Genomic DNA, 19,501 nt, shown 5'->3' on the forward strand with positions numbered 1-19,501 from the left:
CTACTCTCTACCACTCTACTTGGAAATGTATATCATGTGCCTATAGTTGAAAGTTTCAAATGTTTGCCCCTAAAAAGATGTTGCCAATGATGATGTTGTTGAAGAATTAATTTTAAAGTAACAGCTGGAATCCACCGTACTAATTCCCTTCATAGTTTTAAGCACTTCAGCCATGTCACCTGTAAGTCTCCATTAGCTTAAACTATAAAAGTTCAGTTCCTGCAGATCTGTTCTCATAGTTAATAACCTTTCATTCCTGGAATCAGTTTCTTCTCTGCTGTGTACAACAACACAGTACACCGGGTGAGACTGCACTAGTGCGTTATATAGCTTAAGCATAGCCACACTTGACTTGTACTCTATATATTGTACTGCAGTATATAACCTAAGATTGCATTTTAATCATTTCAGTATCCTGTCTGGGTGCAGAAAGTGAAGAGTCCACAAATACATCTAGGTCCTTCACATTAGGTCTAGTTTCAAGCTTGAGATTTCCTGTTGTGTATTCACATGTAATATTTTTATTTCCTACATGTTTGACTTAACATTTACTTACATTAAATTTCATTAGCCGAATATGCTGTCTTGGTTTCCCCTCCTCGAACCGCCACCTTACCGTGGTGGAGGGGTTTGCGTGTCCCAATGATCCTAGGAGCTCTGTTGTCCGGGGCTTTATGCCCCTGGTAGGGCCACCCAAGACAAACTGGTCCTAGGTGAGGGATGAGACAAAGAGCGGTTATACAAACCTCCTATGACGAATAAAAAATTTGGACGGCGTTTTCCCTCGCCCGGACGCAGGTCACCGGGGCCCCCCTCTGGAGCCAGGCCTGGAGGTGGGGCTCGATGGCGAGCACCTGGTGGCCAGGCTTGCACCCATGGGGCTCGGCCGGGCACAGCCCGAAGAGGCAACGTGGGTCCCCCTTCCCATGGGCTCACCACCTATGGGAGGGGCCAAGGAGGTCGGGTGCAGTGTGAGTTGGGTGGTGGCCGAAGGCGGGGACCTTGGCGGTCCAATCCTCGGCTAAAGAAGCTGGCTCTTGGGACGTGGAATGTCACCTCTCTGAAGGGGAAGGAGCCTGAGCTTGTGCGTGAGGTTGAGAGGTTCCGGCTAGATATAGTCGGGCTCACCTCGACGCACAGCTTGGACTCTGGAACCAATCTCCTTGAGAGGGGCTGGACTCTCTACTACTCTGGAGTTGCCTCCGGTGAGAGGCACCGAGCGGGTGTGGGTATACTTATTGCCCCCCGACTTGGAGCCTGTACATTGGGGTTTACCCCAGTAGATGAGAGGGTAGCCTCTGGGGGTACGGGTCCTAACTGTTGTTTGTGCGTATGCACCGAACAGCAGTTCGGACTACCCACCCTTTTTGGAGTCCCTGGAGGGTGTGTTAGAGGGCATACCATCTGGGGACTCCCTCATACTGCTGGGAGACTTCAATGCTCACGTGGGCAATGACAGTGAGACCTGGAAGGGCGTGATTGGGAGGAATGGCCCCCCCAAAATCTGAACCCGAATGGTGTTTTGTTATTGGACTTCTGTGCTCGTCACGGATTGTCCATAACGAACACCATGTTCAAGCATAGGGGTGTTCATATGTGCACTTGGCACCAGGACACCCTAGGCCTCAGTTCGATGATCGACTTTGTGGTCGTGTCGTCGGACTTGCGGCCACATGTCTTGGACACTCGGGTGAAGAGAGGGGCAGAGCTATCAACTGATCACCACCTGGTGGTGAGCTGGCTTCGATGGTGGGGGAGGATGCCGGTCAGGCCTGGTAGGCCCAAACGTGTTGTGAGGGTCTGCTGGGAACATCTGGCAGAGCCCCCTGTCAGAAGTAGCTTCAACTCCCACCTCCAGCAGAACTTTGACCATGTCCCGAGGGAGGTGGGGGACATTGAGTCCGAATGGGCCATGTTCCGTGCCTCTATTGTTGAGGCGGCTGACCGGAGCTGTGGCCGTAAGGTGGTCGGTGCCTGTCGTGGCAGCAATCCCCGAACCCGTTGGTGGACACTGGCGGTGAGGGATGCCGTCAAGCTGAAGAAGGAGTCCTACCGGTCCCTTTTGTCCTGTGGGACTCTGGAGGCAGCTAATAGGTACCGGCAGGCCAAGCGGAATGCAGCTTCGTGGTTGCTGAGGCAAAAACTCGGGCATGGGAGGAGTTTGGTGAGGCCATGGAGAACGACTTTCGGACGGCTTTGAGGAGATTCTGGTCCACCGTCCAGCGTCTCAGGAGAGGGAAGCAGTGCAGTGTCAACACTGTATATGGTGGGGATGGTGCGCTGCTGACCTCGACTCGGGACGTTGTTGGTCGGTTTGGGGAGTACTTCAAAGACCTCCTCAATCCCAATAACATGCCTTCCAATGAGGAAGCAGAGCCTGGGGACTCGGAGGTGGGCTCCCCCATCTCTGGGACTGAGGTCACCGAGGTGGTCAAAAAACTCCTTGGTGGCAGGGTCCCGGTGGTGGATGAGATACGCCCGGAGTTCCTAAAGTCTCTGGATGTTGTAGGGCTGTCTTGGTTGACACGTCTCTACAACATCGCATGGACATCAGGGACAGTGCCTCTGGATTGGCAGACCGGGGTGGTGGTCCCCCTCTTTAAGAAGGGGGACCGGAGGGTGTGTTCCAACTACAGAGGGATCACACTCCTCAGCCTCCCTGGAAAAGTCTATTTGGGGGTTCTGGAGAGGAGGGTCCGTCGGATAGTCGAACCTCGGATTCAGGAGGAACAGTGTGGTTTTCGTCCTGGTCGCAGAACAGTGGACCAGCTCTACACCCTTAGCAGGGTCCTGGAGGGTGCATGGGAGTTCGCCCAACCAGTCTACATGTGTTTTGTGGACTTGGAAAAGGCGTTCGACCGTGTCCCTCGGGGAATCCTGTGGGGGGTGCTCCGGGAGTATGGAGTACCGGACCCCCTGATAAGGGCGGTTCGGTCCCTGTACAACCGGTGTCAGAGCTTGGTCCGCATTGCCGGCAGTAAGTCAAACCCGTTTCCAGTGAGAGTTGGACTCCACCAGGGCTGCCCATTGTCACCGATTCTGTTCATAACTTTTATGGACAGAATTTCTAGGCGCAGCCAAGGTGTTGAGGGGGTCCGGTTTGGTGGACTCAAGATTGGGTCACTGCTTTTTGCAGATGATGTTGTCCTGTTTGCTTCATCAGGCCGTGATCTTCAGCTCTCTCTGGATCGGTTCGCAGCTGAGTGTGAAGCAGCTGGGATGGGAATCAGCACCTCCAAATCCGAGACCATGGTCCTCAGCCGGAAAAGGGTGGAGTGCCCTCTCAGGGTTGGGAGCGAGATCCTGCCTCAAGTGGAGGAGTTCAAGTATCTCGGGGTCTTGTTCACGAGTGAGGGAAGAATGGAGCGTGAGATCGACAGGCGGATCGGTGCGGCGTCCGCAGTGATGCGGGCTCTGCATCGGTCTGTCATGATGAAAAAGGAGCTGAGCCATAAGGCAAAGCTCTCAATTTACCGGTCGATCTATGTTCCTACCCTCACCTATGGTCATGAGCTATGGGTAGTGACCGAAAGAACGAGATCGCGAATACAAGCGGCTGAAATGAGTTTCCTCCGCAGGGTGTCTGGGCTGTCCCTTAAAGATAGGGTGAGAAGCTCAGTCATCCGGGAGGAGCTCAGAGTAGAGCCGCTGCTCCTCCGCATCGAGAGGAGTCAAATGAGGTGGCTCGGGCATCTGATCAGGATGCCTCCTGGACGCCTCCCTGGTGAGGTGTTCCGGGCACGTCCAACCGGGAGGAGGCCCCGGGGAAGACCCAGGACACGCTGGAGGGACTATGTCTCCCGGCTGGCCTGGGAACGCCTCGGGATTCTCCCGGAAGAGCTAGAAGAAGTGGCCGGGGAGAGGGAAGTCTGGGCATCTCTGCTCAAGCTGCTGCCCCCGCGACCCGACCTCGGATAAGCGGAAGAGGATGGATGGATGGTTTCCCAGTACTAATTCAGCAGATTCTATATTATCCACCATCTTACCCAGTTGTAGTATCTGATGTCTGGAATGGACTGAGTATTATTACATGATTTAAACAATTCAGGGCTCAGATACTAGAAGGAGATATGGATAAAGCTAACAGCCTGAACCAGTTTTTTAATAGATTTTTTTTCCTTTCCTTTACTGACACATTTTTAAATAAAATAAACCACTTCTGGAAAATTTCTGTCTTGAACAAGGAAGGAACTTTCTTGCACACACACAAATAAGTATCTAAACTGGAGACCCATTTTTTCACCTCATTCATTGGTCAAGACTTCCGTCTTCAGTTCAAAAGCACACAACTGTTGGAATGCGTTGTACCGTTTACAAAGAATGTTGCTTTTTCTGGGGGTAAATGTTACAATTTTTTCAGAAAATTGATACTTTTTACACATTTTGAGCATTTGACTGGATAATGAACATATGTATTAAGTGATAAGAGTAACATTTATTGTTGTTTTGCATTGTTGAGTATTAGATTCCAATATATGATAAACTATTTTCTCTGGTCCTACATGAATATAATTAAGAAACTCTCTCTGCCACACCCATAAAGCACATGAGGTAAGTTGACATTTAAAGAAAATATTGTTTTTAGTTTAGTTACTTTAAGGATTATTATATTTATTTATTTATTTTGTAGCCTATTATTTTTTGTCCCACCAATGTTTATGAGAAGTCGGCACTCATGGTTTTCTAATGGGCTTGGTATACAAGGAGAATTTTTTTTTGTATATTTTTTAAACCTTGTCAGAAATAGATTAAAATAAGATAATGGGGAATGCTTGTATTTTAATATTGTAAATATTTTTATAATTCTGAATATTTTCAGAATAAGCCTTTGTCTCATATAGGTTACATTCAGTACACAGTCTTTAAATCCCGTATTTCCATCATATATTTAATGAATGTTAATTGTTAAATATCTCTTTATTGTTTGTGGCTGTATAGATTTTGAACAAGTGCAGGCCCCAGAAGTTTACTTTTTTTCTAGTGTTTTGTTTTTTCTCCTCCTTTGCTTGCTTGACTTAGTTTTGTGCTTATTTGAAACTTTTTGTTCGTACATAACTCATTGCTATGCATGTTTATCTTTTTATCAATTTGATATTTACCTGTTTGTTTTCATTTTGTTTTACATGTGACTTGTGTGATATTAATATTGAGTGCTTGTGTCAAATTGCTGTAGGTTGCTAATGCTCTCTGTGAAGCCATAACACTGATTTTACAGTGTGTGCTAGTCCATAAACTGAACTGTTTTAATTTAGGGCATTTTTAACAGATTTTTGAGTCCCATACTGTGTTTAATAATTTTCAAAAATTGATCAGCACATTCTGGATGGAATAAGACTGCTGTGTTAAGTTTGTTTTACAATGGGCTCTATGAAGGTTTAAAAGGCAAGCTGGCAAGAAAAAGAAGTAAATTGCTTTTATTATAACCAGTCTACTTTAGAGTACTCAGAGATACCTTTACGGCCTTTTATTCTTTTTGTTTGTGTTTATCTCTGGGTGTTTACGTTTGAAGGGAACCTCGTCTAACAATTAAAAAAAAATTCTCATATAATGTCTGCATCTATACTAATAAAAGGCAAAGCCCTCACTGACTGACTCATCACTAATTCTCCAACTTCCCATGTAGGTAGAAGGCTGAAATTTGGCAGGCTCATTCCTTACAGCTTACTTACAAAAGTTAAGCAGATTTCATTTCGAAATTCTATGTGTAATGGTCATAACGGTCAACAACGTCCGCCATGTTAAACTTTCTTATTTATGGCCCCATCTTCACGAAATTTGGTAGGCAGCTTCCCTGCGCTAACCGAAACCGATGTATGTACTTATTTCGGTGGTATGACGCCACTGTTGGCCACCATATTGAACTTTCCAACGCTCTTTGTTACTTATAGGCCCATCTTCAAGAAATTTGGTACGCGGGTTCCCAAAGCTAACTGAATCCTACTTACGTACATATATACGTCCATAGCCTGCAGCTCGGTCGCCGTGTGAGGTGGCATTGGGTCCCCCATCCCCATGCCCCCCACGTAGCTGGCTGCCTGCCTATATAAGGCCGTCCGTCACTCCAGTCTCTTCATTCCCTTCCTTGCTTCACCACGGTATTCACGTCTCCCTGCTGATAACTGCAGCCTTTTTATTTAATCCACGGCTTCTCTGATGTTTTATTGTTCGTTTATTACGATTATAGTTATTGTGGAGATATTTTAGACTTAGTTTACATTGTTCAGGAACCCATTTTCTTTATCGTTCCAACCGTACCCCCATTAACATGTCTATCGAGGTGATCATCATCGACCAAAAAACTGTCACTTACCGAGTGGTTTCCATGCCTGGAGATGGCGACTGCCTTTTCCATTCTCTGTGTTACATATTACACGGCCATATCAGGCTCACTCTTGATATCCGGAGGAACATTGTGTCTTATGTATTGAATGACTGGGACAGGTTCAAGGTGTGGACTGATGACGGTACAGGAGATAATTATACTACACAGGAGCACTATAAGAGTGAAATGCTTAAGCCCTTCACCTATGGTTCTGCATGTCAGTGGATGGCTGCCTCTGAATTGTTCGGTTGTCGCTTTCAAGTGTACCGAAATGGCCAAATATTTTACACCTTTGGACAACCGCCAATGCCTCTTAAACATCTTAGATTCACAGGTGACGATTTGAGTAGTGGACACTTTGATGTTTATGAATGTTTAAACTCTCAAAAGCTGGATGTGAAGTTATCGATGAAACCCATTTCAATTCAAACGCCTCCAATTTCCAGTAAGGCTCTGCTTCGCAATAACAATTAATAAGTCTCAGGGACAGACCCTACAAAAGGTTGGCATTGATTTGAGGCAAGATTGCTTTTCACATGGTCAACTATATGTTGCATGCTCAAGAGTAAGCACAGCGCACAGCTTGGTCATATTACAACCGGAGCGCCGAACTGACAATGTGGTATACAAAGAGATCCTTAACAAATAATTATTGGTATATTTTCCCTCAGTTTAAAAAGGTTTACTTTTCTTCTTAATAAAAATTTTAAAGCAGTACTTTGCCGCTGCGAAGCGTGGGTGTTTTGCTAGTTGAGTAATATTTTTGATGTCAAAGTTGAATATAAACTAAATCTATATGTAAAAATCATACCCACATTAGAAACAGATTGTTTATTCAATCTACTATAAATTATATTAATTTAACAATAGTCCTGCGGAAACCAATTTTTAATGCATGAAAAGTGCCTGGGTCTATCCACTACTTGTTTCCTTTGAAGCAATAAATTGTCAAAATATCCATCCATCCATCCATTTTCCAACCCGCTGAATCTGAACACAGGGTCACGGGGGTCTGCTGGAGCCAATCCCAGCCAACACAGGACACGAACCAATCCCGGGCAGGGTGCCAGCCCACCGCAGGACACACACAAACACACCCACACACCAAGCACACACTAGGGCCAATTTAGAATCACCAATCCACCTAACCTGCATGTCTTTGGACTGTGGGAGGAAACCGGAGTGCCCGGAGGAAACCCACGCAGACACGGGGAGAACATGCAAACTCCACGCATGGAGGACCCGGGAAACGAACCCAGGTCTCCTAACTGCGAGGCAGCAGTGCTACCACTGCACCACCGTTCTGCCCTTGTCAAAATATGCTGCAATATAATCAAACATGCAGTGAGGAACAGTATAAAAAATAGCACATGCTACTGTTTGTGTCTTTCTAGCTCTGTGTCAAGGGAGTTTACCACTGAACTGGGAGAAGTGTAAAAATGTTTGTGCAAAAGAAGACACTATTTCCAGAAACCTGACTCTGCAATTTTCAATTTCAATACCTTGTAAAGCTGCTGCTAGTTTTCTTAGTTTGCTTGCATGATGACTACAGACACGTGAACAATGATACATTTTTTTTGTTCATGATTATGGGCCCTTCTTTTCCTGATTCTAAGTTAATTGGTACACTGACAAGGCCTGGCCTTTGTGACAGAGCTCTTGAATGAATTCCAGTGTTAGGCTCCTAAGTTTCACTTCAATCATGCATCCACTGAAGGAAGTAGATCTTTGGGCCTTGAGTGGTATTTCCCACAGGTGCCAGGCCCATAAGGCAGCTTCAGGTTTCTTTCATTTATTATATAGACAATATAGGTTCTGCTAGATTCCATTTCCTGCCTCCTGTTAATGTGGAATATTTGTTCTGCCAACCTGCCATCCATCATTGGTCTCACTGTTTCCATTCAGGTACTCTCAGCATATTTGCCTGCCCACTGACAGCAGTCCTGATAAATTTAAGGCTTCTGCCCTCCCTTGCCATACTGAAATATTGCTAACTACCAGAGGGCAGAAACCTTTCTTTTCATGGTAGAATTCCTTCTAAATAAGGTGGAGTGGTGGCTCTGAGGCTAAGGATCTGTGCTGGTATCCAGAAGGTTGCTGGTTCAAATCCCTGTCACTACCAAAAAGAGATCCTACTCTGCTGAGCCCTTGAGCAAGTTCCTTAACCTGTAATTGCTCCAGGGGTGCTGTACAGTGGCTGACCCTGTGCTCTGACCCCAAGGGGTTTGTGAAAACTAACAAGTTCCTAATACAAGAAATAAGGCAAAATAAAGAACAAAAAAAATATAACTTTTCATTATGACCAGGCACAATGTCTCCTTGATGAGTCTTTTCCTCCCTACACTTTCAGTAGGTCAATTAATTAACTATTCATTCTTTTATATAGCACCATGATCAGTATGCTCCATTACAATGTGTAATGGAGCATGTCTTCTGTTATTAATTTAAATTGTACTTTCTTATTTTTTGGCCCTTGAGATAAAAATGTATAATTTCAAGTAATATGTAGTATTTTAAACATTATAATATTTTCTTTTAGTCTGTGTTGACTTAACAAGAAAATATTTAACACTATAAATCATTCCTCATGCATTATATTTTTTTCGCTTCAGAACTTAATAAGTAGCTCATTATCTTTACTTTATCTCTGTTATGCCTTAATAGATTGGAGACCATATCTGACACTCTCTTCAAGACGTGGCATTATACCTCTTGCTTTGTTCTCCACTAAGAATACTGTATAAGCTGTCATTGCATTCATTTCTTTACTGTTTGGTAGTGGATGGCAATTCTGCTGGAATTCCCAGGTCTCTTCTGCAAACTATACTTAAGGGTCCAGAAACTTAATTTGCAATTACAGTCTGTGTAGTTCTTTTTATACATTAACTAGCAGTGTTACCCGTCTTCATCCACGATATTTCATAAGACAATGGATGTCAGATAAAGCGTTGTTGGTTAATCGGGTTTATCAAAAGTACTATGTAACTAAGTAATTTTCTGTACACATTGTTTTTTTTTTTGTGTTAAACATCAAGGGTATATAAGAGCATGACATATAAATATATAATTGGCATGCAGTGTAGTGGTTGAGGCCTTGGACCTCAACCACCTAGAGGTGGTGGGTCCAGATCCTGGTACTGACACTGTGTGACCATGAGCAAGTCACTTCACCTGCCTGTGCAACAACTGGAAAAAATTGTATATTAAATGCTGTATGCCTCCTTGCACAAAGTAGACAGTCAAATAATAAGTAATAACAACATTGCCTAAAAATAGACAACCAGCAGAGGACTACTTTTAAGTTTTCTTCAGAAGTAATATACTATATTCCTGCTATCTTAATAAATGATATTCTCCACAGTCGTTTTTTTTTATTTCTGCAGAGCTAAAAGAGAATATAACATGTTTTGAAGTTTTACCGTTTTTAGATCAAATGCAAATGCAAAAAACAGAGTATACATATGTGTTCTCACAGTGTTTTGTTTGCCTCAAAGTATTATACATTATGGGCCATTTCCTCTAAAATAGTATTATTTTTTTTCCCTCATAGTCTGAAAAAGAGAAGCTTACTTGGAAAGATCGAATTCCAGGCTACTTCATCAATTTCACCTCTATTTTGTTTATGGTATGTAAAATGTTAATATGTATATATTCATTGCTCATTTAGCATTCATTATGTTGCTGCTACTAAATTGTCTTTAAAAATGTTGAAGTATTTCTATAGTATAGTAAATTATGTTGTCATCAACAAAAATCACTATGTAATTAGACTTTTAAAAACAGAATAATAGTAAATGCATTTCATGATTTTTTTCAGTCAGTGGCAGGAATTTGGCAGAATTGTGTATAAATATTTACAGATATTTATAGGGACTATCATACTGAGTTCAATTCAGTCAAATTTTTTAGAATGCACTATACAATAAATTGGCTTATACTGTAGAAGTGCATAGATTATCAAAATGCAAAATAAATGCTTAAGCAAAAAAAGGGATGCTGTACTTAATCATATGCGTATCTGTAGTAATGTGCTGTAATATTTCACACTACAGTATTTTGTCAAATTATGTGTTCATAAAACTGTTTGTTTTTTGTCCAGAATTAATCTGTGAAATATATACTTTTATTCATTCATGAACTTGTAAATTTGTAAGAAATGTGTACATTAAATTTACCTGTGCAGACATTATATTACAAAGCAATGTTTAGTGTATATTTTAAAAGAATGATGATCAGATACTACTCTTTTTGTTTCCTCTCATTGGTCTACTTCAATCAGTTTGGACTGACATTTGCAGCAGTGTTTGGAGTAATCATCTACAGGATAACCACCTCTGCAATAATGGCAATGAGCCCAGACCCTGTAACTAAGTCAAATATACGTATCACAGTTACCTCGACTGCAGTCATCATTAATCTGATAGTGATTCTGATCCTGGATGAAATTTATGGAGCTGTTGCAAAATGGTTAACAGATATTGGTAAGATATTCATGAAACTTACAAATGTGAATTTCTCCTTCAGATCAATAAAGTTTAACTAATTTAATAATCTAATAAGTTATTACAATTATAATTAGAGAACAAATTTTATCCATATCAAATAGGTAAATATGTAATATCTATCTTAAACCTGTAGTCTTTATTTTACTGCAATATTTGTGATGTTCTAATAACAGATCTTGAAATAATTACAAAATAATTTATTTATTAGCTGGAAAACATTAATCTCCATAGAAACCAAATGGGAGGTGTGACACACAGTTTTCTTTGTTCACATTACAAAGTCTTCTTGGTAAAGGTGGAAAAAGCAACAGATGTATACATTGTTTTTTAGAGCTCATACAAAGAAAGACGGAATTTAAACAGCACAAAAAGGCAAGTGTTGACAACTAAAGGGATATGAAAAGCACTTTAGTGAAAGTTCGTTGAAATGAATTTATTTATTTTTGTTATTTTGATGTTAAAAGAGATATCAAGGTAAACTGATAGAAATTATGAGGAATGTCCTTACTTTACAGTTGTTTTTTTTAAGAATTCCTGATAGGAAGGGTAAGAGTCAGCCTGCCTTCACTATTTTCAAATATTACGATAAAGTAGGGAATCAGAGACAATATTGAGTGCAGACAACTGCATTAGAATGCTAATGACACTATTTCTGAAAACAGGGTATAGTGGTTTCAGCTAAAATCTTGTGAGTTATTTTTTTTCCTGTGTAGAATTATAAGACATAATGGTAAATCATGCTGGTGGTAAAATGTATGGTATGGCAGATAAACACCAAAGAGACAATGATATTTTTAAAAAGAGCTTGCCCGGAAGTGCAAATATATAAATAATAAAACACAAAGAAATATTTTTTCTTTTATGTATTTTCTTCATTTTTGATGTTATTAAAGAACTTTTATTTAATTGAAAATAATGTTAATGATGAATTTAGAGAAGTTAGACTATATTAGCTTAACTGAAATCTTGGCCTGCTGTTATTGTGTATGCACACCATTTCATTTGATTGTGTGCACCTCATCTTTTAGACTTCTACCACTTGTAGTTCAGGACCACTGTAGCTATATCTAAAAATAAAATATATTAAAGTTTCAAATGCATATCTAATCATAAATCTATTTATTTTTATATTTACAGTATATAATGCTAAGGCTTGTCTGTCAGTAACGCAAAATCTTGCGTGCCCCTGGCCATTGAAGCTTCATCTTCATCTCAATCAATGGCTTATCGATGCAACCCATGAAATGGACGTTCAACAAATGGCAGCCCCTAAAATGGGTTGAAACTCCTGCTTATAGCCAGCTGAGATGCGACTGTGCACCCCTACTCACATGAATAACTTAGCTGACACAAAAACAATAGCCATATATCTGGCATGAAAAAAAGAATGTAGGCGTAGACACACACAGCACTGCTGACAGGAGGCATTGCTGACAAGAACCACAACATTGTGAAGCACGTTACACATGCTATTTCAGATCCTCGTTACCACAACTACATCAGCAACTGCTGCTGACAGTGAGGCACATTACACATGCCAATGATACAAGCGTCAGCTACAGGACACCGAATGCACACACAACAAATACTCACAGCTTCCTGCTCAAATTTACACTCTGATCCCAAAGTGAAGTCATACACACTATTATGCTAAGAAAACCAACAGGATTTGCAAGCTCAGCTCAGCAGGACCCATTTCACTGATGATGCTGGTGCATACATGTTCACATAAGTGGATGATGAAAAAAACAATCACGCATACAGGTGCTTGAAAGGCTCAATAACTTATCATGTACATATCAGTTTAGACACTTTCATGGTCTGAAAATACATATGTCTCACCTCATTTGCTGAGACAAGTATAACATTTCAATAATGCAGACATTTGTTATGCCCAACCCTTTAGCAATAGATGGTAAGTTGAACAAAAAGAAAAGCTACAAGAAGTTACACAAGACCAAACCCATTATAACACACTGTACTTTTTATGTATGATGAATATTACTTAACCGCTGAAACACATTCCAAAAGAAGTGCAAGACACCACTATTTACAACACATATGCACTTATCAGCAGCTCCTTATCTTTTTCATCCATGGGATCGTTTGTTGATAATCCCCCAGGACATTGTGCCTCTGTATTCAAAATTCATAATCAAGTTCATCATTATATTGGTTGATGACACCCCTGCAACAACCATCCTATGGTCTGCGCCAGTCTTTACATTATAGACCCTAATTAACCGCTTAGACAAAGACTTTCAAGACCTGAAAATAACATTGCTCCTCATTTGCTTCAAAAGTAACAGGATTTCATTGATGCTAACAAATGTTATGCTCAAACAATTACAAATATGAGACAAGTTCTTGAAGAAGAAAAACATAAACCAAAGGCAGACTGTACACCTCCAGTATCAAATAATCCTCACTACATATAACAGGCAAACACCACCACAAACAGATTTAGTCATTTGCTCCAAAGAAAACAAACCCTGATGCTTATACATTTTAAATCCTCATGTCAATCCATTTGTTGTCCATTACATTTTATCTGAGGACCATAGCTCCGCATGTTCCAGTAGTTACAAATAATTTCTGTATTAGTACCTCTCACAGAGATCCATGCTAATAAAATAAAGACATCTTCACAGAGCCAGAGAGGTAGGATTCTAGGCAAAGAGCTCTTACATTTTTTTATTAGCCAAGGAGATGTTGCAAATGCATCTCCACGAGGTGCAGTGGACTAGCAACCTCTGTCCAAACAGTGGTATCCAAATGGTGCTCAGAAAGGCAATATTCTAACTTTGCACAAAGATGAGTAAGGATATATTATGGTGAAAACAATGCACAAAGCAGCTTATCTTGGAAGACAAGTTATTGCTTAGAAAACACCTAAATTAATACCATTGGTTAGGCCACAGGCACAACGCAGATGCTTTAAAGTATATTAAGGCCTCAGTTAAATGGTACATTGCACAGGCCAGTCTGTTCATATTATAATGTTATTTCTTAGCTTAGGTCACTTTGATGTTCATTATAGACTTACTTACCTAGACTTAGTGCCTCCCGAACCATGCCGTGCATTGGGCAACGAGTGTTTTCCAATGGGAATGGTCCCTAGTAACGGTTTTAGCATTGTTCCATTCTATTTCAAGTGCTGCTAGATCTTTCTTTGAAAATTCACCTGCTAGGTCTTCAATGTACACCCTTGCTTCCATTTACCGTTCCTTGGTTTCTAAACAGTCGCCATCTTCAGGATTCAGTGATCGGGCAGATGTAACACATTGCTTGCTAGGCACATGCAGTGAGCAGTAACAATGTCTTCCAATTTCTGTAAACCGCTTTGCTGCAGCACTTCCTTATTCATGGTTTGATTGTGGGTTTATTACCCAAGATCCATCGTATGCACTGCTGATGGAAGACACTCCTAGGCTGCACCCCTCATTATTCTCCAAGTATCACTGGCATATATGGCAGTTGGGGCCTTGATGCTGCTGTAAAGGTGCAGATTCACTGCCTTGTTGATTGATGCTGTTGAGCAAATCTTGCGCATTTGTTGGAACACTGCCACCACCTTTCCAATTCTGTATCTGACATCTCTGTCTGTGTCACCATCCCTTGCAATGATGCTGCCCAAATAGGTGAATTTGTTCACTTCACTGACTGGTTCTTGTGCGACACTGACTCATAGCTTCATATTCTTGTTGATCCCCATGACTTTCATCTTATCCACATTGATTTATAAGCCAGCCCGTTCTGCTTCACCTTCAAGCAATGTGGCTACATCTTGCATGGCTGGTTGGGTCTCTGCCAGGAGCACCTCATTGTATGCTAATTCCAGGTCAATGAACCTTGTCTGGTCTTTCCATTGGATACCTGTATGTGTACCCATTGCCACCCTTTTCGCAAAGATGAATAGGAAGGGTGATAGGATGCAACAACAACATTTATTTATATAGCATGTTTTTCATACAAATGATGTAGCTCAAAGTGTTTTACAAGATGAAGACAGAAAAAAAGAAAAAAAATATAAAAATTTGGCAATGCTAATTAACAAAGAATAAAGTAAGGTCCTATGTCCGGGGAGGACAGAAAAAACAGAACAAAAATAAAACTCCAGATGGCTGGAGAAAAAAAATAACTCTGCAGAGGTTCCAAGACATGAGACTGCCCAGCTCCCACTAGGCATTCTACCTAACATAAATGATCTAATCAGTCCTCATGGTTTTCAGGCTTCACATGGAAGTCGATATCTGGCTTTCAATCCATCAATGTAGGGCCTGCACGGTGCTTTGATCAGGTGCTGGTGGTGCAGATCGCCACCACAGAAAACCAGAAAGAGAACAGCAAAGAGAGTAGGGGTTAGTACTGATTTAGGAGACATGGAAAAAATAAATAAATGATAATTAAATGCATATACAGAATATCAGAGTTACAGTAGAATGAAGCTATGAGAAAGCCATGTTAAAGTAATGGGTTTTTAGCAGTTTTTTTTTTTAAAAGTGCTCCACTGTATTAGCCTGGCAAAATCCTATCGGTAAACTAGATTTTAGGTGCATAACAGCAGAAGGCTGCCTCACCACTTCTTTTAAGTTTTGCTCTTGGAATTATAAGCAGACACTCATTTGAAGATCTAAGGTTAAGTTTTGGGGTGTAAGTTGAAAGGTATTCCGAGATATAGGATGGAGCGAGATTATTTAAGGCTTTGTAAACCATAAGCAGTATTTTAAAGTTAATTCTAAATGACACGGGTAACCAATGTATTGACACCAAAACTGGAGAGATGTGCTCAGATTTTCTTTTCCTAGTTAAGATTCTGGCAACTGCATTCTGCACTAGTTGCAGTTAATTTGTCTTTTTTGGGTAGTCCTGAGAGGAGTGCGTTGCAGTAATCTAATCGACTGAAAACAAAAGCGTGAAGTAATTTTTCAGCATCTTTGAAAGTTATAAGGGGTCTAATTTTTACAATATTTCATAAGTGAAAAAATGCTGTCCTAGTAATCTGATTAATATGTGATTTAAAATTTAGGTCAGAGTCAATAATTACCCCTAAATTCTTTACCTCTGTCTTAACTTTCAACCCTAATGGATCAAGTTTATTTCTAATACCCTCATTTTATCCATTTTTGCCAATCACTAAGATTTATGATTTCTCCTTATTTAGTTTGAGAAAATTACTACTCATCCATTCAGAAACACAAGTAAGACATTGTGTCAGTGAGACAAGAGAGTCGGGGTCATCAGGTGATATTGATAAATACAGTTGTGTGTTGTCAGCATACCTGTGGTAGCTCACGTTATGCCTTGAGATATTCTGACCTAATGGAAGCCTATAGATCGAAAAAAGCAGGGACCCAGGATAGATCCTTGTGGAACATCATATAGAATATTATGTGCCTTTGAAGTATAACTATCACAACTAACAAAGAATTTTCTACCTGTCAAATAAGACTCAAAACAATTTAAGACATTACCAGAGAGAACCACCCATTGACAAAGGCGATTTATAAGAATATTGTGATCAATAGTATCAAATGCGGCACTGTGATCTAAGAGAATGAGATCAGATAAACAGCCTCTATCTGCATTAACCCACAAGTCATTTACTACTTTAACGAGTGACTGAAACTTGTCAAGAACAGAATGTTTATTCAAGTGACCATTTAGCTACATAATGACTGCCTTTTCTAGGATTTTGCTTATGAAAGGCAGGTTAGAAATAGGTCTAAAATTTTCAAAAGCAGAGGAGTCAAGATTATTTTTCTTGAGCAGATGTTTAACAACAGCAATCTTAAGACAGTCTGGGAAGACCCCCATATATAATGATGAATTTACTATGTCAAGAACACTCTCAGTTAGCACATCAGATACTTCTTTGAAAAAACTTGCACAGTTGTCATTCATTATAGACAGTGCCAAAATAGATAGATAGATAGATAGATAGATAGATAGATAGATAGATAGATAGATAGATAGATAGATAGATAGATAGATAGATAGATAGATAGATAGATAGATAGATAGATAGATAGATAGATAGATAGATAGATAGATAATGATTATGTGTCACAGGTGTCTGGTCACACTTATAGGTAATCTAAGTTAGACACCATTAAAATATCCGACTACGCCACCCAGTTTTATTAAGAGACTGGGAACTCCTGAAATTTACCAATAATAGCACACAGTTTTCTTTAAATTGGGCGGTGAGTAAACACACAATGAAAGACACAACAGTAATTTCAGAAAAAAGCAACAGTAAGTTCTATTGTACAAGACAATATAAGGTACATTAAAAAGATAAACAAACATAACAGAACCTAAACATATCAGGAATTAATTTCCTTTTTTTAAAAGGAAAATACACAGTCCACACTCTAAAAGTCCATAAAAACAAGAATTGGAGGATACAACCTTTAGTGGTGCAGAGTCCAAGTTGCTCACTGTGTTACCCCAACACTTAATTGTTCAACTGTCCATGGATGCACTCTGTTTCCCGGCAGAAGTTGTGTCAAATTGTTGACTCCCTGTCAGCGTCTCTTCGTTGTTCCTTTTTCTTCCACTCTGGGCTCCTTGTGTTGCTGGGACCTAGGCACGCCTCATTTCTCGTCTGTCAGCTTTGCTGGGTCCTTTCATGCAGATTCCCTCTCTCGCTGAACCCACATCCGGCGTCTCTTTGTGGAGCTGTCTCTTCCTCCCTGGAAGTGTTGCCGTCCTTGTGCCTCACGTCGTGCCAGCCAGGTACCCTTGTCTGCCTGCGAGCCCCTGTGCCCTGTCCGAGTGTCTTGGCAGTGTTTCCTGTGGACTCTCCCTTCTGCCTTCTGCTGGACAGGAGTTTATATTTACTTCAGCCCCTGCTGTTGTCAGTCCTGGACAAACAGTTTAATCAATGGCACATCTAAATTGCCTGGGTTTAACAATTAATAAAAACACAAGTTAACAAAATGTATGGTTACCAAACATTAATAAGTACAGATATGCTGATTAGGAACCAATATTTCCAAGCCAGGTAAATACAGGCATCTTCCAAGGCCAGACTTCAAAGCAGTGACTCCCTTGCAAGACAGCAAATACCATTAATAAGTACAGACAGCCTTTTAACTTCTCACCCCCCAGTCCCAACAGTGGGTGCCTAATGGAACAAAAAAATGTAAAAGTGTCCCCCTCTGACATATGTTTTTCTATTAAGGGAGTCTACTTATTTTCTTGCAGCCATGTATGCTTAAAACAGTAAAACATGCTTGTAAAAGCTCCTTAAGAAAATCCTTATAATATGAAAAGAGCATTGCTTATTTGTTTGAGATATGCCTTTAAAAATATTATAACTACAGTGATCCCTCGCTATATCGCGCTTCGCCTTTCGTGGCTTCACTCTATCGCGGATTTTATATGTAAGCATATTTAAATATATATTGCGGATTTTTTGCTGGTTCGCGGATTTCTGAGGACAATGGGTCTTTTAATTTCTGGTACATGCTTCCTCAGTTGGTTTGCCCAGTTGATTTCATACAAGGGACGCTATTGGCAGATGGCTGAGAAGCTACCCAACTTACTTTTCTCTGTCTCTCTTGCGCTGACTTTCTCTGATCCTGACATAGGGAGTGTGAGCAGGGGGGCTGTTCGCACACCTAGACGATACGGACGTTCGTCTAAAAATGCTGAAAGATTATCTTCACGTTGCTACCTTCTGTGTGCAGCTGCTTCGTGAAGCGACATGCTGCACGGTGCTTCACATACTTAAAAGCTCAAAGGGCACGTATTGATTTTTCATTGTTTTGTTTTTCTCTGTCTCTCTCTCTCTCACCCTGCTCCTGACGGAGGGGGTGTGAGCTGCCGCCTTCAACAGCTTTGTACCGGCGGTGCTTCACATACTTAAAAGCCTAACAGCCCTATTGATTTGTTTGCTTTCCTCTCTGTTTCTGACAGCCTGTGCTCCTGATGCACACTCCTTTGAAGAGGAAGATATGTTTGCATTTTTTTAATCGTGAGACAGAACTGTCATCTCTGTCTTGTCATGGAGCACAGTTTAAACTTTTGAAAAAGAGACAAATGTTTGTTTGCAGTGTTTGAATAACATTCCTGTCTCTCTACAACCTCCTGTGTTTCTGCGCAAATCTGTGACCCAAGCATGACAATATAAAAATAACCATATAAACATATGGTTTCTACTTCGCGGATTTTCTTATTTCGCGGGTGGCTCTGGAACGCAACCCCCACGATGGAGGAGGGATTACTGTATTTCATGCAGTCATGCCTGTCACTCTACCTATTTCAGTGCTTGCAAACAGCTTGAGTGAGTTCCCTTCATTTATCATTGCATATCAGCTAGACATATGAGCTGACAACCTGCCAAATTCTTTACAAAAACATTTATGTTGCCTACAATTGACCTTTTGGCATTTCTAAGTGTGTTTTTACTGTGGATAGACTTGAGAGGTCCTAACCACTGTTGGCCAATACTGAAAAAAATTTGGTGATGAGCAGTGGAGATCTGTAATGCCGGGTTCTAGAGTGACCCCCCTCCCCACCCAATATTTTAAAATCTATACTTAAATGAATTAGGCAATACGAAATAATCATGAAATAAATTTGTTTGTTTGCACAACGTGACTGGTGTCAGTGCACGTCAACATCTGTTAAAAATTGGTTCCGTCTTGTACTTGCTTAATTTCTG

General features: G+C 40.9%; 1 protein-coding gene across 3 annotated transcripts in view; it reads left to right on the forward strand.

Moving 5' to 3' along the window:
- Positions 1 to 19,501, forward strand: part of LOC114652500 (anoctamin-2-like) — a 406,460-nt gene that overhangs the window by 307,375 nt on the left and 79,584 nt on the right. For all 3 annotated transcript variants that reach the window (XM_051920300.1, XM_028802904.2, XM_051920313.1), the window contains 2 exons: positions 9,873 to 9,947; positions 10,602 to 10,803. In XM_051920300.1, the coding sequence (XP_051776260.1) occupies positions 9,873 to 9,947; positions 10,602 to 10,803 (277 nt within the window). The remainder of the gene's footprint in view (positions 1 to 9,872; positions 9,948 to 10,601; positions 10,804 to 19,501) is intronic.

Source organism: Erpetoichthys calabaricus, chromosome 1 (genome assembly GCF_900747795.2).
Source record: "Erpetoichthys calabaricus chromosome 1, fErpCal1.3, whole genome shotgun sequence".
NCBI classification, from domain to species: domain Eukaryota; kingdom Metazoa; phylum Chordata; class Cladistia; order Polypteriformes; family Polypteridae; genus Erpetoichthys; species Erpetoichthys calabaricus.